General features: G+C 35.2%; 2 protein-coding genes across 4 annotated transcripts in view; one reads left to right on the top strand and one right to left on the bottom strand.

Moving 5' to 3' along the window:
- The first annotated feature begins 15251 nt into the window (after nucleotides 1-15251).
- Nucleotides 15252-19078, top strand: LOC140861649 (cyclase-like protein 2). The gene is made up of 5 exons (XM_073264672.1): nucleotides 15252-15588; nucleotides 16365-16409; nucleotides 16955-17027; nucleotides 17835-17936; nucleotides 19015-19078. Exons 1-5 carry the CDS (start codon nucleotides 15252-15254, stop codon nucleotides 19076-19078), a joined length of 621 nt encoding a protein of 206 aa, XP_073120773.1.
- Nucleotides 19079-20010: 932 nt separating this feature from the next.
- LOC140894656 (DNA-directed RNA polymerase III subunit 1) overlaps nucleotides 20011-20930 on the bottom strand; it is a 39073-nt gene continuing 38153 nt past the window's right edge. Inside the window, exons 29-30 of one of the 3 annotated variants that reach the window (XR_012153883.1) lie at nucleotides 20506-20730; nucleotides 20011-20423 (exon numbers count right to left, since the gene is read on the bottom strand). Coding sequence is in view for 1 of the 3 variants with exons in the window: in XM_073303222.1 (XP_073159323.1) it covers nucleotides 20682-20730 (49 nt within the window). In the remaining 2 variants the exon portion in view is untranslated. Of the gene's footprint in view, nucleotides 20731-20930 lie in introns of all 3 variants that reach the window. The other 2 variants (XR_012153884.1, XM_073303222.1) reach the window with 2 other exon arrangements.

Here is a 20930-nt window from a genome sequence, read left to right as displayed (position 1 = left end):
TATCGAAATGTGAATTTCGGTTGCAGAAAGTTGTGTTTCTTGGGCATATCATTTCAGGTGATGGCATTTCAGTGGATCCAAACAAGGTAGAGGTTGTATTGAATTGGCCTAGACCTACATCAGTGCCAGAAATATGAAGTTTTATTGGCTTAGCCGGATACTATCGCAGATTTATCCGAGATTTTTCCAGTATTGCCAAGCCTATTACGCAGTTAACTCAGAAGAATAAGCCGTATGTTTGGACTGAAGCTTGTGAAACTAATTTCTTGGAGTTGAAGAAAAGGCTTACAAGTGCACCTGTCTTGACGATTCCTTCAGGTACGGGTGATTTTGTATTATATTGTGATGCTTCTCACAGGGATCTGGGTTGTGTGCTTATGCAGCGAGGTCATATTATCGCTTATGCCTCGAGACAGTTGAAGCCACACGAGACTCGGTATCCTATTCATGATTTGGAGCTTGCCGTTATTGTCTTTGCATTGAAGATATGGCGACATTATCTGTATGGTGAGAAGTTTGAAATTTATTCTGATCATAAAAGTTTAAAATATCTATTTTCGCAGTCAGAATTGAATATGAGGCAGCGTAGATGGCTTGATTTACTGAAAGATTTTGATTGCGAGATTAAATACTATCCATGAAAATCTAATGCAGTTGCAGATGCCTTAAGTAGAAAGGTATGTTCTTTATCCTTATCTACGATAGGTGTATCTCACTTGGTTGAAGATTGATGTATTTTTGGATTAGTATTTGAAACAGATATGCAGCCTATTAGAGTTTGTGCTATTCGAGCTGAGCCAGAATTATTGATACAAATCAAAGAAGCACAGAAAATGGGTCAGAATATTCAGAAATCGATTAATATGATCAGATCTGGGCATCAATCTGAATATCAGGTCAGTGCTGATAATGTGTTATATGTGAATAACAGAATTGTTGTTCCAGATATTTCTGATTTAAAACAGAAAATTATGAAAGAGGCTCACAGCAGCAGATTCGGTATTCATCCCTGGTGGCAGAAAAATGTACAATGATATGAAGCTACAGTATTGGTGGAAATAGATGAAGTCTGATGTTACTAAATTTGTATCCAGATTTCTGAATTGCCAACAGGTGAAAGCTGAAATAAAACGACCAGGTGGTTTATTGCATAGTTTGTCCATTTCAGAATGGAAATGGGATCACATTTCCATGGATTTTGTTACACAATTACCACGTTCATCCAGAGGTTACGATGCTATTTGGGTGATAATTGATCGATTGACGAAATCAGCATGCTTTATTCCGTACAGAATGACGTATAGACATGATCAGATGGCTGAGATCTATGTCAGAGAAGTGGTAAGATTACATGGTGTGCCTAAATATATCGTTTTAGATCGAGACCCTAGATTTACATCACACTTTTGGCATAGCTTGCAACAAGCTCTTGATACTCAATTTCATCTGAGTACAGCTTATCACCCACAAACAGACGGACAGTCAGAGTGGACTATCCAGACACTTGAGGATATGTTGAGAGCTATAGTACTATACTTTGGTACTAATTGGCAAGATTCATTACCACTTGCTGAATTTTCATATAATAATAGCTATCAGACCAGCATTGAGATGGCTCCTTTTGAAGCACTGTATGGAAAGAAATGTAGATCACCGTTATATTGGGATGATATCTCAAAGGTACCTGATGTTGGACCTAATATGATCCGAGAAATGACTGAAAAGGTGAAGCTTATACAGAAAATAATGAAAACAGCTCAGGACAGACAAGCAAAGTATGCGAATATCAGATGACGACCTCTATCTTTTGATCAAGGAGATAAAGTTTTCTTGAACATTTCTCCATTCAGAGGCACAGTCAGAATTTGGCAAGAGAGGAAAGTTATCTTCACGTTTTATCGGTCCATATGATATTATCGAGAAGATAGGAGATCTTGCTTATCGACTCGCTCTTCCTCCATCTTTATCTGGAATTCATGACGTATTCCATGTCTCTATGTTTCGAAAGTATCAGCCTGATGCTTCACATATTCTCCAGCCTGATGAAGCTGAACTTGACGAAACTCTTGTTGGAAAACGTGTTCAGATCAATTAAGAATTGATACCCGGTGCACCAGAAGTTTAAAAATTTTATTTTATTATATGGAACGATTCCATATATGGGTATCAAAACTTTTACGATTAAATTTGTTCAAGTAAAAATAAAACACAGTTAAATTTTTACCTCGTCAAGCAAAGGCTTGATTGTGGACTCCAACAGAATTTAATCTGCTCTTCTTGTAAATCCCGGGAACCGATGACAGTCACGATCTAACTCCGGAATTAGGTCCACGAATGAAAAACAGAAATCCTCTGATTGACTGCACTAGAAATCAATCAGAAGTTTTACGTAGAGAATAAACAGATATGATCTGTTAATTCGATTTGTAATTTTTCACAAAAATCACAAGTCGAATTTTCTCCAAGAGGGACAGAGAAATTTTCGAAAAACCTCTTGAATAATATAGACTGATTTTCAAAAATTTCTAGACTGAAATCTCGTGTAATTTTCGAACACAGTACATATATTTATAGATAATTTCTAGACTAGATTAAGTTATAATTGCATTAGGACTCTAACTCCTTAGAGCCCACAATCCATAACTTAAGCCCAACAAGCTAAGCCCGTTGTTCTAGAAATTAATATAAAATTCATCGTGACTCCGATTGATAAACTGATTACACCAATGTGCACAGAAACCATTTCTGCATCTTTTAAAGTCAAGATAATTTTTCTGAATCCGAATTCAGTGATTTCCAAAAATGCTCATCTGTATGTCATTTTAGGAAATCCCACTCCCTTTTAATTAAGAAGTCCAACTTCTCTTTCATTAAATTTAACTCTTTAAATTTAACTATCTCTACGGGGTTTTAGTAATCCATTACTTGTGTAACCCTCAATGGTTCAGGAATACAGCTAGCCGTGGGCTCACAACTCCTTGTGACTCGGAACAACAATTTTCGACTTACCCATCGAATCATGGTAAGAGTGCCTAGCAACATCGCCCCATGATTCCCTAGGTATTACTGATAGTGCCTGCAAGAACCAGTAGATTTTGGTTAGTGTACAGTACGGTCCCTTCAACCAAATATCTCGATCGAATCAACAACCATTGGTGCATCGAGAGTCGTTCGAGATTCGATAACTATGCATAACATCTTGGAGATCTATTAGTAACATTGCATGTGTTACTAGGAACACCAAGTAACCTAAAACACATCATGTACTCTGGCAAGAGATTCGTCACACTAATATCTCCTCAGATCGCATAGGATATCCACACTCGCGAGTATGTGGTGAATCCTTGACAACAAAGCATCGACTCCTATATGTGTCGTAACTGTACCCAATCCCGACACCTGATGACCCCAATAGAGTCGGTAAACGAGTCAAAGTACAGTACTAGCATATAGAGTCTCAATGATGTTTCAAGTAATAAGGACTAATGGTGTACAACCAAAACCGCGGACTTTATCCACTCGATAAGTGATAACCACTTGGAAAGTCCGAATAGGATAGTTCGATCATTCATCATATGAATATCCATTTGCATGCTTTGAACATCTCTATGTTCCATACCAATGAAACGTGGTACTCGGCATCGCAAATGCTAGTCTCAATCTCGAGCGATCCTTATCCTTATTTGCGGACGGCTCAATTGACTAGGAACTGTTTAGAATATACAGTGACTATAAGATGTGTTTCATGATAGCCATCCCCATGTGCTACCACATCTTACATACACTATAGTATATTCAAGGTCTTTATCAAAACAACAATAGTATATCATAATATAACATTATGAAGAAAGATAAAGTCAATGCCATTATAAAAGTGTAAATTATATTAAACAAAAGATTGTTTATACATAGAGTCACAAAAGCCCTTAGCCATAAGTTGGCTAACCGGGCACCCACTCTTTCAATCTCCCACTTGCCCTAAAGCCAACTAGTCACACTACGCAATCCCATTGTTTCGCGATGTTTGTCAAACAATGGTCCTGGCAAGGGCTTAGTAAGCGGATCAGCGATATTGTCTGTAGAGGCCACTCTCTCGACACTGATGTCTCCTCTTTCCACGATCTCCCGGATGATGTGGTGTTTCCTCAGTACATGTTTGGACTTCTGATGAGACCTTGGTTCATTTTCCTGAGTAACGGCACTCGTGTTGTCACGGTACACCGGGACTGGACCAACAGCTTCAGGAATTACACCCAACTCTTGGATGAATTTCCTTATCCAAACCGCCTCTTTAGCAGCAGCTGATGCTGCAATGTATTCTGCCTCAGTGGTGGAATCCGATGTGGTGTCCTTCTTGGAACTCTTCCAAGAGACAGCACCGCCATTGAGCACGAATACAAATCCAGAGGTTGATTTCGAGTCATCCACGTCACATTGGAAGCTAGAGTCGGTATAGCCTTCCAACTTCAATTCTCTCCCTCCATAAACCATGAATAAATTCTTAGTCCTTCGCAAGTACTTAAGAATATCCTTCACGGCTTTCCAATGCATTTGACCGGGATTGGCTTGGTATCTACTCGTGACGCTCAGAGCATAGGCCACATCCGGTCTGGTAGATATCATCCCATACATGATACTACCTATGGCTGACGCATATGGCACGTGTGTCATCTTCTCTATCTCTTCGTCAGTCTTGGGACACATAAACTTGGATATAGAAACTCCATAACACATAGGTAGATGTCCTCTCTTGGACCCATCCATTGAAAACCTTTTCAATATGGTGTCGATGTAGGTTGATTGAGTGAGTCCTATCATTCTTTTAGATCTATCTCTATAGATCTGAATTCCTAGAATATAGGATGTCTCACCCAAATCCTTCATCGAGAATCTACCTGATAAGCATATCTTTGTTGACTGCAACATCCCTACATCATTCCCCATGAGTAGGATGTCATCAACATAAAGTACTAAGAATGTTACCGCATTCTTAACTACTTTCTTGTACACGCATGGTTCCTACAGGTTCTTGATAAAACCAAAATCATTTATTGTTTCATCAAATTTCTGGTTTCAACTTCTTGATGCTTGTTTGAGACCATAGATTGATCTCTGAAGCTTGCATACCTTATGCTCGCTTCCCATGGATGTGTATCCCTCAGGCTGCATCATATAGATCTCTTCCTTAATGTTTCCATTAAGAAATGCAGTCTTTACATCCATTTGCCATATCTCATAGTCATACCATGCTGCTATGGCAATAAGGATTCTTATGGGCTTGAACATTGCGACTGGTGAAAAAGTTCCATCATAGTCAACTCCTTGTCTTTGAGTATAACCTTTTGCCACCAATCGTGCCTTGTAGGTCAATACCTTTCCATCAGGCCCAGGCTTTCTCTTGTAGATCCATTTGCACCCAATTGGAACAATTCCATCGGGAGGATCTACTAAAGACCAAACTTGGTTAGAATGCATCGAGTCTATTTCCGATTGCATAGCTTCAAGCCATAAATTAGAATCCGCATCAGAAATTGCTTCCTTGAAGTTTCTTGGATCACATCCAATGTCGGGTTCACTTTGATCCCCTTCAATAAGAAGACCATATCTAATAGAAGGCCTAGAAGTCCTCTCGGATCTCCTAGTAATAGGCGTGTCTTGTGATGATTCTTGAGGTGTAGGATCGCTATTTTGTATCTCGGGTTCTTCTCGAATTTCTTCGAGTTCCATCATCTTGCCTTTCTTATCCAATAAGAACTCCTTCTCCAAGAAGGTGGCATTCCTTGAAACAAACACTTTTGTTTCAGCAGGATGATAGAAATAATATCCGATTGAATTCTTCGGATACCCTACAAAATAACATAAGGTGGATCGACTATCCAACTTATCTCCCACTGTCTGCTTCACGTAAGCAGGACATCCCCAAATCCTCAAGTACGAATACTTAGGAGCTTTGCCATTCCATAACTCGTATGGTATTTTATCTACTGCTTTAGTGTGGACGTTGTTTAACAACAATACCGCCGTTTCAAGCGCGTAGCCCCAAAATGAAGGTGGGAGCTCAGTCAAGCTCATCATGGATCGAACCATGTCCAACAAAGTTCGATTGCGACGCTCCGAAACACCATTCAGCTGAGGTGTCATAGGAGGAGTCCACTGAGAGAGAATCCCATTCTCTTTTAGATAGTCCAAAAACTCGGTACTTAAGTATTCTCCACCTCGATCCGATCGAAGTGCCTTAATACTTTTACCTAGTTTGTTTTCTACTTCAGCCTTGAATTCTTTGAACCTTTCAAATGCTTCAGACTTATATTTCATTAAATATAAATACTCATACCTAGAATGATCATCAGTAAAGGTAATGAAGTAGGTGTTGCCACATTTAGTACCAATCCTAAATGGACCGCAAACATCTGTATGGATCAAATCCAACAGATTTTGACTACGGTCAGGTTTCTCTTTGAAAGGAGATTTAGTTATTTTTCCCTTTAGGCAGGACTCACAAGTAGGTAGAGAGTTAATATCAGACATATCAAACATGCCCTCTCCCACTAGCTTGTTCATCCTCCTTGAGGAAATATGACCTAGCCTAGCATGCCAAAGGTTTGTCGGGTTTTGACTATCGTTTTTCTTTTTAATTGTTGTTACCGGTTTATCAACATAATTAATTGGAACGTCTTTTAATTTTAAGCTATATAGATCGTTTTCAAGTTGTCCATTTCCAATCAAACATTCATTCTTGTAAATATTGCAAATCCCATTCACAAAATTGCAAGAAAAAACCATCTCTATCAAGCATAGAAATAGATATAATGTTTTTGACCAAATCCGGAACATATAAAACATCTCTCAAAAATAACTTAAAATTTTTTGCAAAACTAAATAAATGTCTCCTATAGCTTTGGCTTCGACTCTAGAACCATTCCCGAGCCTTAGCTGGTTCTCACCCATCCTTAGCTTACAACTTCTTGCCATCACCTGCAAATCATTGCAAATATGAGATCCACATCCGGTATCCAATACCCAAGAAGAAGTATTAAGCGAAACATTTATTTCAATGTAAAACATACCCTTTGCAATTCGCAACTATTCGAGGTATTCCTTGCAGTTACGTTTCCAATGACCGGGTTTCTTGCAATAATGGCAAATGTTTTCATCTTTTATCCCAATTGAAGCCTTGGCTTTTCCCTTCTTATTTGGTACAATCTTCTTGGGCGGGGCAGAACGTTTCTTACCCTTTCCACTTGGTCCTTTCTTAGAGTTAGAAGAGGAGCCAACCAAGAGTACCGGTTTATCCTTCTTTAGTGTGGCTTCATATGTGACAAGCATATTGACCATCTCTTCAAGGGTGGCCTCTATCTTGTTCATATTGAAGTTCATCACAAAACCGTCAAACGATGAAGGAAGTGATAGAAGAAACAAGTCCGCGCTAAGTTCATGCTCCAAAGTCAAGTCGAGTGTTACCAACTTTTCAATGAGCCCAATCATGCGCACCCCATGCTCACGGACCGAAGTCCCATCTCGCATGCGGCTCGTCATGAGCTCTCTGATGGTGGCATACCTCTCCTACCTTGACTGAGCTCCAAAGAGTTCCTTGAGGTTCTTGTGAATGTCAGCAGCATTCACGGCATCCTCGAATCTCCTTTGAAGCTCATCAGACATCGAAGCCTGCATGTAGCATTTGGCCTTGATATCATGGTCCCACCTTAAATCAAGTTTGGCCAACTCTTCCGGACTTGTATTAGCCGGGGCTTCCTTCGGAGGCGGCTTCTCTAACACGTAGATAGCTTTTTCCAAAGTAAGAATAATTTTCAACTTACGGAACCATTCCGTATAGTTTGCGCCAGTCAATTTGTTTTGTTCGAGAATTGAGTATAGTGGATTTCGCGAATTCATCGTAATGAAATACTGAAAAGGAAACAGACAATAATCAGTGATTTGTTTAATTAATTTACTAAGACATAAAATATGGCGAATTTTAATTTTATGAATTACACTCCCACTATTTTAACGATTTCACTACCCTCTAGTGAAAATGGGAAACTGTTTTCCTTAGTGAGAACATGGAGTCCAATTGACAAATCATGATCCCGAATAATATCAGCCAACCATAATTTTCAAAAGGTAGAGCCCAATTACTTCCAAAGTAACCCCCATGTTTTTACCTCATGTCCAATAAGGGCCCAATAATATGACGCCGTTTATTGTGACATGTCAAGATAACCCATCAATATTAAGTTGTGATGGACAGTCGCCATGTGGATCCCCAATAATATGAGCCAATCCCATGGGAGTTCCACCCAACTTACAACATGTGTCGATCCAATGTACAGCTTTCCGATGAACGGGCCCCCCAATAATATGAGCCGGACCGTATCCGCGGGTAGCATCTCATACATTGATCATTGATGGAAGGTAGGAATATTTAAACAATATTTAAATTCTATTTTTATTAATCTTGATATCAATTTTAAATCATATTTAAAATGAGGGATTTTTAATTTTGAAAATTTGTCTCATCATGCAATTTATGTATGCTTGCGGGATTCATACAATTTAGTCTAAACATGCATACATCAATAATATCATATATTATTTAAGGATGATCGATCCCATTAACTAATCGACCCGTGGTTTCCAATCACGAGTCTAAGTCCAATCCTAGGTGATATGCAAGTATGCAATGCAATCCTATTACATTGAGCTTCCAATTTACATTTCTTCGGTCTTCATTGTCTGCTGGGCCCACCATTTCTTCAAATCTTTGTCTCCCACTAAGTCTAATAAATTTACAATAAATTTCGATGACAAATATGTGATACATTTTTAGGGGTGGGAACGGGCCATAAACCAGGCCCACTTTTATTACATATGACAATCATATTGAGCTATAAACCAAGCCCATTAATAAAATCCAATAACAATAAGACAAATGTAAATTATCTAACATACACCTAAAACATTGGTCATGGCAATCGATCATCCTTTATCCAATAATTAATTCAATAATTAAATAATTGGATAAACATGCAAAGGCATCATAATTTAAAAGATAAAATCATATTTTATCTTATCCAACCATAAGATCATATCTTATCATCAATTGTACCAAAATAATTAATTTTATAAAATTTAATTTAACGGATAAAATTTATAAATTTTCCAAAAATTCAAATTTATCCAAAAATCAATTTTAAAATTTTCGAACTCGAACAATTCGATCCGATGCCTCGTGAACCAATCAAAAACAATTTTTGATCGGATCAAAAACTAGAATTTCAAAAAAAAATTAAAATTTTAATTAAAAATTAAAAATAATTTTTCCGAGCTGCCCGGGACAATCCCGGGCAGCCCGGGGCAGCGACGCTCGCTGCCCGATTTGCCCATTAAAATTCAATTTTAAAATTTTCGTTTTGTTTCAAAAATCGAGGCTTAAAAATTTTGTACAATCGATTAATTTAATCGTTTGATCTGAGCAACCTAGCTCTGATACCACTGTTGGAAAACGTGTTCAGATCAATTAAGAATTGATACCCGGTGCAGCAGAAGTTTAAAAATTTTATTTTATTATATGGAACGATTCCATATATGGGTATCAAAATTTTTACGATTAAATTTGTTCAAGTAAAAATAAAACACAGTTAAATTTTTACCTCGTCAAGCAAAGGCTTGATTGTGGACTCCAACAGAATTTAATCTGCTCTTTTGTAAATCCCGGGAACCGATGACAGTCACGATCTAACTCTGGAATTAGGTCCACGAATGAAAAACCGAAACCCTCTGATTGACTGCACTAGAAATCAATCAGAAGTTTTACGTAAAGAATAAACAGATATGATCTGTTAATTCGATTTGTAATTTTTCACAAAAATCACAAGTCGAATTTTCTCCAAAAGGGACAGAGGAATTTTCGAAAAACCTCTTGAATAATATAGACTGATTTTCGAAAATTGCTAGACTGAAATCTCGTGTAATTTTCGAACACAGTACATATATTTATAGATAATTTCTAGACTAGATTAAGTTATAATTGCATTAGGACTCTAACTCCTTAGGGCCCACAATCCATAACTTAAGCTCAACAAGCCAAGCCCGTTGTTCTAGAAATTAATATAAAATTCATCGTGACTCCGATTGATAAACTGATTTCACCAATGTGCACAGAAACCATTTCTGCATCTTTTAAAGTCAAGATAATTTTTCTGAATCCGAATTCAGTGATTTCCAAAAATGCCCATCCTTATGTCATTTTAGGAAATCCCACTCCCTTTTAATTAAGAAGTCCAACTTCTCTTTCATTAAATTTAACTCTTTAAATATAACTATCTCTACGGGGTTTTAGTAATCCATTACTTGTGTAACCCTCAATGGTTCAGGAATACAGCTAGCCGTGGGCTCACAACTCCTTGTGACTTGGAACAACAATTTCCGACTTACCCATCGAATCATGGTAAGAGCACCTAGCAACATCGCCCCATGATTCCCTAGGTATTACTGATAGTGCCTGCAAGAACCAGTAGATTTTGGTTAGCGTACAGTACGGTCCCTTCAACCAAATATCCCGATCGAATCAACAACCATTGGTGCATCGAGAGTCATTCGAGATTCGATAACTATGCATAACATCTTGGAGATCTATTAGTGACATCGCATGTGTTACTAAGAACACCAAGTAACCTAAAAAACATCATGTACTCTGGCCAGAGATTCGTCACACTAATATCTCCTCAGATCGCATAGGATATCCACACTCGCGAGTATGTGGTGAATCCTTGACAACAAAGCATCGACTCCTATATGTGTCGTAACTGTACCCAATCCCGACACCTGATGACCCCAATAGAGTCGGTAAACGAGTCAAAGTACAGTACTAGCATATAGAGTCTCAATGATGTTTCAAGTAATAAGGACTAATGGTGTACAACCAAAACCGCGGACTTTATCCACTCGATAAGTGATAACCACTTGGAAAGTCCGAATAGGGTAGTTCGATCATTCATCATATGAATATCCATTTGCATGCTTTGAACATCTCTATGTTCCATACCAATGAAACGTGGTACTCGGCATCGTAAATTCTAGTCTCAATCTCGAGCGATCCTTATCTTTATTTGCGGACGGCTCAATTGACTAGGAACTGTTTAGAATATACAGTGACTATAAAAAGTGTTTCATGATAGTCATCCCCATGTGCTACCACATCTTACATACACTATAGTATATTCAAGGTCTTTATCAAAACAACAATAGTATATCATAATATAACATTATGAAGAAAGATAAAGTCAATGCCATTATAAAAGTGTAAATTATATTAAACAAAAGATTGTTTATACATAGAGTCACAAAAGCCCTTAGCCACAAGTTGGCTAACCGGGCACCCACTCTTTCAACTCTTAGCTATTTTGAGCAACCTATTCAGATTCTTGATTGCAAAGACAGACAGATTAGAAACAAGATAATTCAGTTAGTTAAATTTCAATGGAGACGACATGGCACTGAAGAAGCGACTTGGGAAACTGAGTCAAATATGAGACAGAGATTTCCATAGTTGTTCCATTGATGTGAGTTCTTATTCTGTTTTTCTATCTTTTCATATCTTATGTGTATACAGACTGCTTATACAGACTGCTTATGATTTCGAGGACGAACTCATGTCTTAGAGGGGAAGAAATGTAAGGTCCGGGATTATTTAATTTTGATCCTTATTCCATCAGCTTACACGACACAAAGGCAAAGGGATCAGATTTCTCATCTTCACGCCATTTTCAAGATTTTAAAGCTTCGATTTTGCGTGATCCGGCCGTCAGAAATTCAAGATAAATGTATATCTGCGATCATCGCTCCGAGACCTTCGTTTTGGTACAACTTTTATTGAGTTATTTCGTACTTTATTTTTATGTTGCAGATGGGTTGTTATTATTTTTGATTATCTATGTGCTTGAGCTAGTACCGGTTACGTATTCGCAGACGATTCGGAAAAAGACTGTTATTCAGATTTTATATGATTTTAGAAAGCAAAAGTCAAACCCTATCATTTCTGACCATGCTGATTTTCGAGTTATGTGTGATGATATGTTGAGAATTATGTTGATAAGTGATTGATATATTGATTCTGATATTGATTCGGTTGCCGGTTTTTAGTCGTTACGCCGTCGAATTCGGAATTGCTACACTTTCAAGCCTATTGAAGTAGCTATGTCTAGATGGAGTTGTTAGTTGATTTGATAGCTTATTATCACTTCATTTTCAGCCTTTTTTTGAATTATTCGAATTCGGGACTCCAGACTTGAATCGGCAAAGAGTTCAAGAAAGTTTGAAGCATTTTTGCATTTGAAGTTTGAATTGGACAGTTGAGCAGATTTTAAGATATGTTCTTGATCTTATGTTTTCAGAATTGAAGTGCTTTCAGACTCGACATTGAAATGTATAAATGATAGCTAATCCAGATGGGATAGAATACTCGAAATAGCTATGATTTTTGAGTTTTCCCTTGTCAATCACATACTTGGTTGCGTATAAATCTTTATGTGATTTTGATACATGTATTGTTTTGATTGCTTATATTCAAGATGTTTTATAGTCTTTTATGCATACAGCATATGTTGCATTCATCTTGAACTCCAGCTTAAAAAGCACAGAGGGTTGAAAGGCCTAGAGTGCATATGACGTTTGGAGGGCTATAGTTGAGTGGCACGGAATGTAGATTTACTTTCAGAGCTAGATAACTCACTATAGTTGCACCAAAGTCAAGGGAAATGAGATACTTGACGTCTCCTCGATTGATGAGTTGGTGATTGGTTGAGATTTTATTCCCCGGAATCCCAAGAACCGAAACTCTATTCTTATCAGACTTGATAGCCTACCATTGACACATGCATTGCATTCATGTGAATTATATCTTATGTTTTGTTATTTATACTGGGATTTTATTTTCACCGGAGTTATCCGGCTATTGCTTTGTTTTGTATGTGTGCATGGCAATAGGTGGGGCAGGAGATGGTCAGAAGCGACAGGAATAGCGAGAGAGAGAGTAGTATCATGTGGTGATTCGGTTTTAGCAGTTGATGTATTAGATCTTGTACCAAACATGTTAACTAGATATTAGTGTATATGTTTGAGATTCGTTATCTTTTTAGCTTGGTACATATTGTGTATTCTAGAACACAATGTTTATGTATGAATATATATATATATATATATATATATATATATATATATATGTGTCTGCTTTTGTAGTTTGACAAGATGATATGAGCTATTCATGATTTCTATTTTATGGTTTAGTACACAACAAAAAGCATCAGAGGATTTCAGCTAAGGTCGCTGGTTTGTTGCCCTGCGCGCGGGCGAGAGCTCGTCTCGCGCAAGCGCGGGCAAAAAGCGATGTTGCTGGAATATTGCCTCGCGCCCGCGCGAGACATGGTTTTTTAAAATAAAATTGGATTTGTAAGTTGATTCACAATGTGTTATGAATTGAGGATGTTTACTCATACATTGCCCCAAGTTCAGATTAGCAACCCGGGTCCCCACAACGATTCTTCTTTGAAGCAGGTACAAAAACAATGTCGGTTTTCTGAAATATATTTAAATTATATATATTGCCTATAAATAGGTTTATATGATATATTTATGTACGTTCACATAAACATGTTAATGTCATACACATTAATGTTAGAAAGTTAATTATTTTCATAGGAACATTATTACTGCTTTAAAGCATCTATATGTCATGAGATTGAAAATAAAGCAAAGCCGTGATATGAAGCATGTACCAATTTGTCTCAAATCAATCGTAAAGACAACGGAGGTAATCAGTTGTATCAATTGAAAAATACATGATGCTCAAATCATGCATGCCAAAGTAATCATTTTCTCAGTTGTGGAATTGATGATAAAATTGAATTTGCACCGAAGTAATCCTATTTAATTATTGTATTTATATTAAAATGTCTACTTACATTTTGATGCCAATTGAAACTCAATAGATTTCGATTAACAATGACGGTGAAAGACAACGACACATCTGCAAGAGTTACATTATTTGAAGATGCGGCTTTAGAGTATATAGGTTGTTCCGTGAACGGACGATACATTGAGTTGCTCAACAAGGTGAACATGATTGCAAATTATAATTCTCAAGTTTTCATATTTTCGGGTTACATGATATAAAACACATTGAAAATATATGATAACAAGATAAAGGAGAAGCACAAATCACAAATACTCTTGACCTCCCAATCAAGGAAGAACATATACATTTGTTTTCAAGATGGATAAGCAACTTCTTAAAAAGAAAAAAAAAGCCCTTTCTATTGTGGTGGAAGCGTTCCAAAAATCATTGCAAAAAAAGATTCGAAGCTGAAACACAGAAAGAACAAAGGACACCAAAGAGGGAAAAAAAAAAAGAAGAAGAAGAAAAATTCACCAAAATCTACAAACAAGATAAAAGAAGTGCAACCACCAAAACAAGTAATGACTGAATTCATTGATATTGAAGATGACGAGAAACTGTCAGCATTTACTCAAAAAAAAAAAAAGATGTGTTACAACACAAAGGAATGGATCAGATGTCAAAGTCGTTAGGGTGAAGAAAGAAAAAAATGAATATTTACGTTGTTTGTCATTCGTAGTATGACGTGACTTTCAAATTAAATTCAGAATCTTATATATTATAATAATAATAATAATTTTTATTTTTATTTTTATTTTCTCATTCTCATTTATTAATTTACTTTATATATGTTTTCACGTGCAACGCACGTGCCTATTACTAGTCTTCAAAAAATGTTAATTTCACATTAATATATTTAATTGCAATTGGGTCTTCACTAATTGTGTTATAGTAGTGTAACATACTAATTTAAAGCTATATTAAAATCCTTGTATAGACCATAACTGATGGAGATTAAGTCCCCGTTTTTATTTGTTTATTTTTCCAAGTATTCTGCTGGAGACTAGATTACTAGATAGATCGGAGATGAATAAGAAGAATCTGTCATTCAAATATAAAAATAAATCAAAATATATAACGTCTTTATTTTTTTTAAAAAAAATCTATTTGCCAAAATCGATCGTTTAGATGTATATGGTAGACATAAACAAAGCCTGAATAAATTTAATAATGTCATTAATTCCACACTTAATTAATAGAGAAAAGAAACGTTATCACAGTTATGTTTCCAAATCCTAGCTTGATTTCATCAACCTATAATTCTTCTGATCATTCATGCATTCAACAACACTAAAAAAAAATGGGACAAAACCATTTGACTTACACCCGCCACCGCCCCTCATGGAGGCCGTTTTCGTGGCCCTCATTCCTCCTCGTCCTTCTCCTCCTCGGCTCCTCATCGGACGGGGCGGTGTACTACAATTACAGGAGCATTCACGACATAAGTTCCCCGATACGTGCGGGGCAGCCAACATGGGGCCTTAGCAACGGTCTGAAGGGAATTTACCTTAATGAAACCTCAAAAATAGTGAAAATGAGCACTCACATGGGAACCCACGTCGATTCTCCTGCTCATGCATACCACAAGATGTTCAAGGGGCATGATGCTGCCACACTCGATCTTCACACTCTCAATGGTATGCGGATAATAATAGACTCTTATGTACGGGGGAATTTACCAAAATCATCTTTTAAGTTGACTTCTTTTCGTTAATTTTAATTTTATTCTTTAAATAGTCAAATTTTGGTATTAGTAAAATATGTTTTAAGGGGCTGGGAGATCATATATCATGTGATCTCCCTGGTGATCCGGACCGTTGCTACCCCACTCGGGCACTGCCCGGGTAGGGTAGCATAGACTGCTCTTTATAAACAACACTTAGATGTATTTTTAAAACATTATCAATAATTGCATCCTCTCAGCACTCTGACGATCTGAAAACAATGTTGAAAAACAAAAGGGGAACTTATTGATCAGCTCGAACCAAATCAAAAAACCACACAAAAATCTAAAATAACTCAACTTATATAATTATTTTGGCAATTTTCCAAATATGATCCGAGATTCAATTTATTGTAAGAAATGAAATAAGAGATTTTCCAAACTCTCTTAATTTTCATCCAAGTTTGTTTATTTTACGTTATATCGATGGATGATAAAGGTGTATTAATTAATGTCTCAGATGCCCTCTACCTTTCGAAATTCAATCTTTTGATAACGGGAAAAGTGTACCCGCGGGGATTAGAATGAATAGGCAAAATTTCAGAACTTTAGGGACGAAGTGGGGGACCCAAACTATGGTAATGTTGTGTGTGTGTCTATATAATATCAAATAATTAAATTCCTAATTGATTGAATGTTTTCATATGTGTATCTTACATAATAACAGTATATTATCCTATTTATTGACAGGTCCAGTCTTGGTAGTTGATGTTCCTGGAAAGAAGAACATAACAAGTACGTTTATATATATATATATATATATATATATATATATATATATATATATATATATATATATATATAATATGTCTCTTGTGAGAGGGTTTCACGGATCTTTATCCATGAGACGGGTCAACGATACTCATGTTTATAATAAAAAGTAATACTTTTGGCTAAATTTTTATGGGTGACCCAAAATAGAATATTAGTCTCACGAAATTGACTCGTTCGACCGTCTCACATGATTTTTGTTATTTATAAATTACAATTTTGAATTTATATTATGGTGTTTATTTGTACATAGAAAATAATGGAAATAAAACATTATTATCATGCATGCTCAATGATCATTTCCCCCATAAAAACATGTTAATATAGGACCTAGCGCTTGTAGCTTTACCAAAAGCTATAGCCGGTGGCAATGTTTCAACTCAAATATTTTAAATTGTACAGCAGCCCAAGCGTCAAGGACAATTATTGCAGCCCATCATAATGTTCATATATTAATTAAAATCATTAGAATTACTATTTTGGTTTCATCTTTGATCATGTGAATTCAGGTGCTGTTTTGAGGTCGTTGACGCTTCCCAAAGGGCTGAAACGCGTAATTTTGAGGACAGATAACACTCGTAGGTATGCATCGATACAAATACGATATTTTAACCATTAGAAAATTCGTAAGTTTAAAAATTAAATATACCCTTTTTTTCTTGTTTTGAGATTAAATAAAATAAATTTTAAATCAAAATAAAGCATGCTACTATTATGTTTTACAAGATAAAATGGATTTACCAGCCCTGTAAAACTAAACGCCTTAGGGTTTTAAAGGCCTGGCACATTTACTCCATATCCAAGGGTTTTAAGTCCAATTTTTAAAAACAAGTGGTTTTAAAATATCATAATAGTTTTATAAAGGGCATTATTTGAATTTTTTTAAAATTAAAAAAAAATCAGTCGGTTGTTAAATGTTGTTTACCCCTGTTTTACAAGGATGTACTTTCTATTTTGAGTAACACTCTTGTGATACGGTCTCATCCGTGAGACGGGTCAATCCTACCTATATTTATAATAATAAATAATACTTTTGGCATAAAATGTAATATTTTTTAATGGATAATCCATATAAGAGACCCGTCTCATAAGAGTTTTTGTCCTCTCTCAAATATGTTTTCCAACTGTATAATTCTTTAATATTAATTATAGACAAAAACACCTATGAAACGGTCTCAATGATCATTTTTTTGAGACGGATGTCTTATATGGGTTATCCATTAAAAAATAATATATTTTATACCAAAAGTATTACTTATCCGTCTCACGGATGAGACCGTCTCACAGGAGTATTACTCTTACTTATATATCAACGTGTCCAATAATTATCAGCGCTTAAAATTGTCCTTTTTAACTTTCTTTTTTCCCTTAATTCCTTTTTGCACATAGGAGTCTTATGCGAAGGAAGGAATTTGAGTTGGGGTATGTTGGATTGGAGCCCGATGGAGCAAAATGGCTCATTGAACATACAAAAATCAAACTCATTGGCAAGTAAAATACATATTTGTACTCTACATTTATGTTTTTATTAGGGATATGATTATTAGTATACCAGTTTTAAAAACTATAGTTTCATTTGGACAAATATTTTAAAAACATTTTTATTGTTTTATAAATAAAAAATAATTAAAGCATGTGTTTGGACAAAATATTAATTTGTAAAAAGTTTCTGAAAAATATTTTTTAAAAAGTGTTCGCGAAGTAGAGTTTTTAAAAAATAATTTAAAGATATTTTGATAATGTTTTCAGAATTTAAAGTATGAAAATCAAATACATATTACTTTTTAAAAAATATATATTAGAATATAGTTGTCCAAGCATATGTATTTTCTTCATGCAACTTTTAAAAAAATTTATAAAAATTTTGTAAAAAAAAACACTTTTATGAAAATATTTATAAATATTTGTCCAAACGGAACTGATCATATGTGTATAACATAATTATAGGGTGTCTGCTTAAATTTTTTTTTTAAGTAGTTTCATAAGCTGTTTTATGAGCATTAAGTAATAGTATCTTATTATAAAATATAGTAAAAATAAATTTTTTTATATAAAATATCTGGGTAAAAGAAAATAAAAGAGCTTTTCTAGAACAGTTTTCTTTCACGCCTGATAAGTTGTTTCAGGAATCAGGAATATATAAGTCGCAGCCTCTTGTTTTAAAAATAAAGTGCTTAGACAAAATGTTGGATAAAAGAAAATATTAGAGCTTTTTAAATATGTATATATATATGATTGGTATTATAATATATTTTTATTAACATAAGTACAGAAAAGGAGACTTGATAATATGAATGATTTTGCAAATAAACATATGCGTCCCGAACTTTAAACTGAGTATATTTGGAAGTAATAAAATTTGTCACGATAATTTCTTATTTTCAAATATTAAAATAACATCTTAAAAAAATAAGTGATACTAACCCAACTTTGTTTTTAAATAATTTATAAACAGAATTTTGACATCAATATCCCCCATACTCTTCATGATGCATCGAGGCCATTGCTTTCATTTAAAAGCGAGAAGATTTAAATGTTGAATTTAATAAACATAAATCGTTAATTGTAGGATTGGATTACTTATCAGTGGCCGCCTCGAGCAAAACAGTGGAAGTGCACAAGATTTTGCTTAATAAAGGGGTAACTTTTTTTTTTTGAATATATATTTTATGACTTAAATTTGGTCTTCTGTGAAGATTTTCATTCTCTTACGAATCATATGACGACTTAAACACGGTAAAAAGTTTTCAAAACCCTTAAAAACCAAGGTTTTCATAACTTGATCGGTAATTGAACCGATAAACCCTTAAAACCGGCTCAACCGATCATATTAGAATATTTTTATATTGTATAAAATAATAATATAATATAATACAATAATTGATATATTTTAAATTTAAATTTTAAAAACATTAGATATGTACATATATACCTACCAAAGTTTAAATTTTAATATTATATATTTTATAGAAAATAAATAAATCAAAATTAAGATCAAATACTACTAAAATATTATTTTAAAAAGTTTAAAAACCCAAATAATCATTTATATATAACGAAAAATAAAAATTTTAAATTTTAAATATAGAAAATATTTTTTATGGTACATAAGATATCATTACATTAGTAAAAATTTTATTTTAAAAAAAAATAGGTGAACTGATTTTTAACCGGTCCATCGATTCGAGACCAATCCGACCAATTTTTTACCGAGTTTGACTGATTCCTAATGATTTAACTGAAAAAACGGTTTTTGAAATTATTCCGAGCCGAAACTGGTTGAACCCACCGATCAGATTTTAAAAACATTACTTGGAAGGTTTAAAAATATACCACCTAATGTCACTTTCTTTTTGTTTTTGTTTTTTTATAAAACGTACATATATATAATATTTGATCCTTAACACATATTTATTGGGTTTTAGGATGTAATCCCTCTGGAGGGACTGGATTTGAAAGAAATCGCAGCTGGAAAATACGGACTGCAATGTTTACCTACGAAGATACCCGGGGCCGACGGAGCCCCAACGAGATGCGTCCTTCTCGAGTGATAACTGTAATCAAAATGTCTTTAACAAATTAATGATGTAGCAAACAAACATATGCTAACATGTGAAATTCTTGGGGCGTTTTGATCTCGAGTTTGTCATGTCTAGAATAATTTTCCTGATCTATTGCCCAAACTATATTAAAAACAAAGCGATATATGGCAAAAAATAAAACATCCAAAATTTAATGAATAGTGAATCTTATGATACAAGAATGCAACGTCTTGCTAGCTTTTAATAGAACGTACTAGCTTCTTCAAGTATCCCATTTTATGTGGCGCTTCTCAAACCAGTCACATCAATGCGAGAGACGAAACTGGTACTTTAAAAACTGCGGCATCGATTAGAAAATATGATTGATCTTGTTGAAAATGTACATCAGCCCTCCTACCTACACGCCGCGATGATGCATGCTGAACTCTCTTCAGATCTTCAAAACAAGGCTAAGATGCGTCAATGTTAGGTGGCAGACTCTGTACAAAAATGACAAACCTGAAGGGTGTGTGTCCTACACGAACCGATGAGGTGGCAAGGGCTTGGCTACAGTCAGTGAGAAATGTTGCCCGCTGAATTTCAATAAACATGTAACCAAAATACACGGTGCCTCTCATAAAGCACTATCATAATGCATCACTTCATAGAACCATACATTGTCATAAACTCATTGTAAGAAGTCTCCTCGATGATTTCAGCGAATAATAGGATCAGAACCATAACTGAGCTCAACAGGCTGCACACTGCATAGGGAAATAAGAATGAAATAATATCATATGCTTGTCCACCACAAATGAATAGATTGATCGACATTAATGAGTTCAACAACTTGAGCCAAACAAGATTGATATTGTTTCACGTTTTATGTCAGGCAAAAGTCAATCAACATAGGTGTCACTCATATGTTTGATGCATCGATAATTAGTTCATCATATGACTATCA

This window comes from Henckelia pumila, chromosome 4 (assembly GCF_033568475.1).
Source record: "Henckelia pumila isolate YLH828 chromosome 4, ASM3356847v2, whole genome shotgun sequence".
NCBI classification, from domain to species: domain Eukaryota; kingdom Viridiplantae; phylum Streptophyta; class Magnoliopsida; order Lamiales; family Gesneriaceae; genus Henckelia; species Henckelia pumila.
This window is presented reverse-complemented; position numbering and strand designations above follow the sequence as displayed.

What these genes read in the sequence shown, in the direction of transcription:
- LOC140861649 (XM_073264672.1), top strand. Translation starts at nt 15,252, where the DNA reads ATGGGACAAAACCATTTGACTTACACCCGCCACCGCCCCTCATGGAGG. An exon ending in CGATCTTCACACTCTCAATG is followed by an intron (nt 15,589 to 16,364) that starts GTATGCGGATAA and finishes ATTTATTGACAG; the next exon opens with GTCCAGTCTTGGTAGTTGAT. An exon ending in AAAATCAAACTCATTGGCAA is followed by an intron (nt 17,937 to 19,014) that starts GTAAAATACATA and finishes CGTTAATTGTAG; the next exon opens with GATTGGATTACTTATCAGTG.